This window comes from Oryza sativa, chromosome 2 (assembly GCF_034140825.1).
Source record: "Oryza sativa Japonica Group chromosome 2, ASM3414082v1".
Lineage (NCBI taxonomy): Eukaryota > Viridiplantae > Streptophyta > Magnoliopsida > Poales > Poaceae > Oryza > Oryza sativa.
In genome coordinates, this window is record NC_089036.1 from 7267168 (window position 1) to 7273638 (window position 6471).

General features: G+C 37.5%; 1 protein-coding gene across 1 annotated transcript; it reads right to left on the reverse strand.

The window, feature by feature from the left end:
* Positions 1 to 2585: 2585 nt before the first annotated feature.
* LOC4328796 (auxin-responsive protein IAA7-like) lies at positions 2586 to 6233 on the reverse strand. The gene is made up of 6 exons (NM_001409871.1): positions 5613 to 6233; positions 4838 to 4946; positions 3692 to 3945; positions 3293 to 3440; positions 3008 to 3068; positions 2586 to 2915 (listed from the first exon to the last, which is right to left on the reverse strand). Exons 1-6 carry the CDS (start codon positions 5899 to 5901, stop codon positions 2874 to 2876), a joined length of 903 nt encoding a protein of 300 aa, NP_001396800.1. The 5' UTR covers positions 5902 to 6233; the 3' UTR covers positions 2586 to 2873.
* Between the last annotated feature and the right edge of the window lie 238 nt (positions 6234 to 6471).

Consider the following 6471-nt stretch of genomic DNA (forward strand, 5'->3'; position numbering starts at 1 on the left):
AAATATAGAGAGAAGTGGAGGGGGCAGAAAGTGTTGTGCGTATCTAATGGTGAGGGTGAGGTGGAGGGGACTTTGTTTTTCTATTTTTTTCTAAATCATTTAGGTCAAAAACCAATTATCATGTATTTTGTTTTTTAAAAAACTTTTTAATTTTAAAGTCATTATAATAACTTAAAAAGGTAATCTTAATTACACCTATTTAAGCTGGACGATTTAACTGGATTGCTTGGTTCGAATTAGCTACATAATATCACGGTAAAGCCATGTAAACTGATTTAATTAGCTATGTATAATCTTCTTGTAAATCTCCTAGCTTACATATATATATATATATATATATATATATATGTGTGTGTGTGTGTGTGTGTGTGTGTGTATTGCCGTGCATGTAATAAATATAGCTATGATTAGTAGTAACACAATATGACAGCTAATTAATCTCAACTTCTAACAACCATAGTTACTAATCCTTCCGACAAACCGTACATACGTACGGGAGAAAGGTAGATCTAATTCATTGGTATAAAATAATGGGTCCACCAATTTAAGTGAAAATCAACGGCAGGTAAAGATCTAATCTAATGGTATAAAATAATGGGTCCACCAATTTAAGTGAAAATCGACGATGAGATTATATTATGCCACATGACGGCCTAGGAGCATTTGTAGGAGCGCCTCGTGGTGGCTTAAGAGCGTTTATAGGAAGTTTAATGGACTTTTAGTATATAACTAGGAAGGTAGCACGCGCGAATGCGCGGGCATGCGTCGTACGCTAAGTTTGAGATACTTATAAAAGCGAAATATTAACCGGTGAATATCTACCACGATTTCTCCATAAATTGTTTTCGTCGACATTAATTTCCTTTATAATTTTCTAACCTATTAGCTTTATATTATATCATATTTATGTAATATCTATAAGCAATTATTTATAATCTTCTTCATCATTTGAAAAGAAGGTATACTTATTTTCTTAAGAAAACATGTCAATAAAAAGTAAGTGTAAAATAAAACTAAGGTATTTTACTTTTTTTAATTACATATATATTATCATGGTTTATTCGAGGATTAATTGGGTGGGACATGAAGCTCCACTAAATATATGATTTATATAGCCTAATATGATTTATGTAATTTGAGATCCATTTATGAACATTTTATGTGGAGTGGGTCAGAAGTTCTACGCAAGCTAACATGAAAGCGAAATATAATTGAATAATAATATTTTTGAAATGTGATGTACCATGTATACACATATGTTTTTTCTTATATAAGATAGATCTAACTATTCTAAATAGTGATTCCACCAGTTTAAAAGGCATAGGAGTATTCCAGAAATGTAGCTTAAAAATTATGGTTGTTTTAATATCCAACATTATTGCGAAGTAAACGTAGCTCAACTGGTTAGGTTCATTGTGATGGAATTTGCCCACTTGGGTTCATGTCCTAGACTTGGACAAATTCTTTTAAGTAGTAGGTGACGTACCCGTTGACAGCGAGAAGTGCATAGTGACTTTATCAATCTCAAAATATGTCAGCCTAGTCTCTCGAAAGGACTAGGACAAATTCTTTCAGTAGTAGGTGACATACCCGTCGACAGCGAAAAGTACACAGTGACTTCATCAATATCAAAATATGTCAGCCTAGTCTCTCGGAAGTACTCATAGGGGTATGTGCATGCGTGAGTTCATAGAGCTGAGTGTGTGCGTTGTGAACACCCGCGTTTGTACTTTATTTTTAAAAACACATCAAACATTATTTAGAAAAATAGATAAAACAATAGGGATGGGACAACACTGTTGTGTAGATGTGAGAGTGAGGAGGTAGAGATTTTATTTTTCTAATTTTTCTAAATGATTTAAGTGAAAGCTGATGACAAGGTGCTTTATTTTTTCTAAGAATTTCCAAGGATTATCCCCTTTTTTATAGGACGTGCCCCAAGGTAACTTAAGATTTTATTTAAAAAAATAGATCTAATAATTTTTTTGATAGATAGGTTTAGAAGATGGTTTAAAAGAACATTGATTGAATATTTATTATAGATCTTAATTTAACTAAACATATTGATATTTGTGAAGTAATATATTTTATCCTTATATAGTAGAAAATCATATTTTAAAAAGACCGTTGATTATTATGTATGTATGTTTTTTTCTGTCTTTCTTATGTATACGTATATGTATTTGTTTTCTTCCAGCGAAGATCAGGAAACTTTATCGTTTTGTTTTCACAATCATGTACGTTTGTATACGTACGGAGAGAACAGCAGTAGGATTTGTAACGTACAAACTCATACGTACGGACAGTAGTAGCGCTGGTACATTATAAACATGCGGAAGTTATTATTTTTTAATAATAGATTTGATCTAATAGTGTAAAATAATGGGTCCACCAATTTAAGTGAAAATCGACGCTAAGATTAGACTGTGCCATGTGGTGACGTAGGAACATTTGTAGGAGTGCCACGTGACGGCTTAGGAACGTTTATAGAAAGTTTAATGGACTTTTAGTATATAATAGATAGATAGATTGATTCCTAGCAACAACAATTTCATGTCCAGTAACAGAGAACAAAACTATTAAATGGGTCTCATGCAACAAAGCAACATTCCAAATATCATCTGCCAGAGAATAAACTGCATAAATGTAGAGCATTTAGCTGAACATTTACATGATGGTCATGTCAAATTGCACTCACTTCACACAAGTGTCTTAAACAGAAGGAAGCAAGTTGGTTAAGTAGGAACAGGAAAACCCCAAAAGATCAGCACAGCAAGACATTGAGAGAAAGAGACGATGATACAAGCTCAGAAGATCATATTCTTCTTCACAGCAGGTCACTGAATGTGTCAAAGCAGCTCCAAAAAAGAAGGTCAACACTCAGCAGCTGTTCTTTTCCGTCCAGAGGTTATTAGCTGCATGGATTACATGGCGTGAACAAATTTCAGAATAATGCGGAGATAACAGAGTTTGATGTAATAGAACTAAGGTGGAAAGAGGTACTGACAGATGAAGAGAGGTCAGATGTCTTCAGTACTCTCAGTCTCTTAACTGAAGAAACAAACATCCTGCATGAATTGCAGTATCAGACTATCAGTTAGGAGGCATATGGTCCAGTTTGATGGTAAAATTATTTTCTCCCAGTTTGATAATCAATAAATTTTTTAAAAAAAACAAGGGAATAGACTGCATATCATTTTCAAGCATTGCTGTTTGCATAATCAGCATCCAATAAAAGTAGTAACTTTGTTTACTACTCTCTGAAAATGCAACGGTAAAACGAAAAACTCACCCCCATGGCACATCTCCAACAAGCACCTTGTCGCCTTCATAATCCTCATAAACCAAAGTGTACTCCCCAGTTCCATCTAGCAAGCCAGATATTGCCACATCTTCCTGCTGGCAGTCCTTTGCTCCAGCAGTGAGGGGGTCTCTTTGGGCTTAAATACAACGACGGAAATTGAACACATTGGATCAGATACTAATCCGATAACTCAGCCATTCAAATTTCAAAATACTGAAAATAACAAAGAAATAATTTGCGAACTTTCGAAAGAACAATAAGGAAATAATTTATGCAGTGCCATGGTTCAGTATCAGTGGAAAACTCTTCAGATACTCTATCATAAACTGCAGTCGCAATTGAATGATTTAATTGTGTTACAAAACAACAGAGTTGAGGTTCATATACCTGCAAGAAGGCCTCGGAATAGCTTGTCAACCGCTAAAGAAAGCTTCTCATAGCTATCAAAAGCATTCAGATCGATCTTTCTACCAATAGGGACACCATCCATGTTTATCTTTATGAATGGAGCTCTCTTGATCTCTTCTGCTTTTGCAGCCTTCTTTCCATTCTGCAGTTCAAGAGATGCTTTGCTGGATGTAGCCAGATTTCTTCTGAATGTTCGAACCGGAGGCCAACCAACAACAGGAGTACTAGGAGATCTGCATTTCGAGGTTGTCAGGTTGAAAAAGGTTCAGAAATGATCTCCTGTATTATTTTGCAAATAATAACTACAGCAAACTAAAACTAGAGTATCTGACTAGCTATAGTTACTATTTTTCAAGGTTGAAAAGTTCAGAAATGGTATCATATATTATTTTGCAAAGAATAACTACATCAAACTACAAAATAGAGTATCTGACTAGCTATAGTTATTACCTTTCAATTTCCGTTTTTTGTACAAATCCTAAATCACCTATGCATCAGAAACTATTTCTCTGGAAAAAGGATGTTCAAATTAAAACATACACATTGTAGTAGTCTACATTCAGATCAGGAAGCTTAGTGCCTGATGGTGTACAACACCAGTAAATGATTGCTAGCTAATGCCAAAGCTTTGCCTATATATGGTGACACAAGAGTGGCTTATAAATGGATGCAATCTAAAGGGTGGCATATGATCAATTTTCCTGAAATTATACTTAAGTAAATAATCCTGCAACCAGGTATGTCAGGTGAACTAACAACAACTGTCATGAACAGAAGGGACAAACTAGAAAGTAAACAACAAACAGTACTACATGTTGACAAAGACAACTGCATCCCTCATAAATGGAGTAGGAGATCTATCTATCTATCTCCATGGATAGCATGCAGGCAGGCAGAAGCAAACAAGCAAAATGGTTTTTGTCATAAATGAGGAGCAGGCATGCAGGAGATGGAGGCATCTCCCTCTTCAATTCATGCAGATGAGGAGGAAATGAGGAATAAAAGAATCAGGAGCTAGTAGCTAGCTACCAATCCAATAGTTGAGTTTGCCCACTCATAAAAAGCAAAAGATTATGGTGCTGTGGAATTTTTGACATGTGAGGAGAGGCCCTTATGATTCCCAACCTTGTCTGGAAGCAGCCATTATTGTTGGATGCAAGTGCATTATTCCCTGTAGCTGGTGGTGGATGTGCCTCTTCTTCCTCTGGGGACCCCTTGTTTTTGTTTGCCTTGCCTGCACAAGAACAAGGAGGAAGAAACAAGATGTGATATCATGCTTCAGAGAACTTTTTCCCCTGCTGTTCTTGACTTTTGAGCATGGCACATGCAATCAAGATTGAAGAAGAACCAATGATGCAATATTCTACTCATATGCAATACTTCTTTTTTTTTGTCAGATAATGGATTTTTCATTAAACAACAATGATATTACCTAGGTTTCTTATGTAAACACACTTACCACAAGTATTTTCTTGAGCAGTGTTTACCACAAGTATATATCAAGTCAACTAAACCTCTGAAACCATACTGTTAAAAGTTCAGTGCACCTATCAGCTCCCCCCAATAAAAACACAAAAAGTTCTTAACAACAATCTTCTTAACAACTAATTTTTCAGGTTTCTTTTCTGCTCATTCTCCTCAGCCAAATTTTAGAAACCACTCCTACTTCAGAGTTGAGAGCAATGGCACACACATTTCTGCTCAGGTCTCAAACGCTGCATTACCCATATATCTAACTAAGTTTCATCAGAAAATGAGGCACATTTTTGTGGTATGTCACAACACCAAAACACTAACAAAAACACACGTATAACTAGATGTCTATTACAGTAACATGCAACTGACATCGCAAGAACACGAGATCAGTTACAGAGTTGTGAACTTTTTCTTTTATCTGTACCTTGCGAGTGGGAGACGAGTGTGGAGTAGCCCAGGGAGAGCATGGAGCTCTTGTCACCATCATCATCATCAGCAGCAGCAGCTGCTGCAATGGAGTGCTTCGTCGTCGTCCCCTTGTCCCTGCACGCCGCTCGCCATCCTCCTCCGGGGAGCCCAAGGCTGAGCTCCAGCGTCTTCTCCTCCTCCTCCTGTTCATCGCCATGGCGATGGTGATCGCTTGGCTCCCCCATCCAGCTTCCGCCGAGACGGCCTCTGCTGATCTTCTTCATGCTCTCCGACGCCTCCCCCATCACCCGCTCTCTAGATGTACAGCTCGCCCAAATCCAAGAACAAATCAAGAAAGCAGAAACTAGCTAGCTGAGCTGCTGCTGCTGCTGGTTGCTGTCTTGGCTGCAATGCAAGAGGGAGAGGTGTGGAACAGAGAGCTAGAAAAGGTGTGGGAATGGTAGTAGTAGCTGCAGCTGCAATGCGAGCAACGGCACACGGCAATGTGATGCTCCGATGCGAGTAGCGTCTAGCTGAGCCTGAGCTGAGCTGAGATGCCGCCCATGACATCCTATCCTGCTACTCCTCCTATCATGCCCTGATAGAGAGAGATTCGTGTTTGCTTCTGCTGCCTACTGCATTCTCTCTCTCTCTCTTTCTCTATATTCCTCTCACTCAAAAGGTGGCAGATGGAGCAGTTAAAATAGCATAAGCTAGCTATAAATATATTTTAATGAGATAAAAATGAGAAAGAAAAGCAGTGGGCTACAGATCTGTAGCCAGCTGCAGCACGGACTCCAAGACACAATATATGTATGATAGGTGGGACCATATATTAATAGTATAGTAAGCAACTATTGTATGAATTGACTATT

Coding starts and splice junctions, on each gene's coding strand:
- LOC4328796 (NM_001409871.1), bottom strand. CDS start 5,901: ATGGGGGAGGCGTCGGAGAGCATGAAGAAGATCAGCAGAGGCCGTCTC. Junction 3,946..4,837: donor AATGGCTGCTTCCAGACAAG/GTTGGGAATCAT, acceptor CTCGAAATGCAG/ATCTCCTAGTACTCCTGTTG. Junction 3,069..3,292: donor GTTGGAGATGTGCCATGGGG/GTGAGTTTTTCG, acceptor CAATTCATGCAG/GATGTTTGTTTCTTCAGTTA.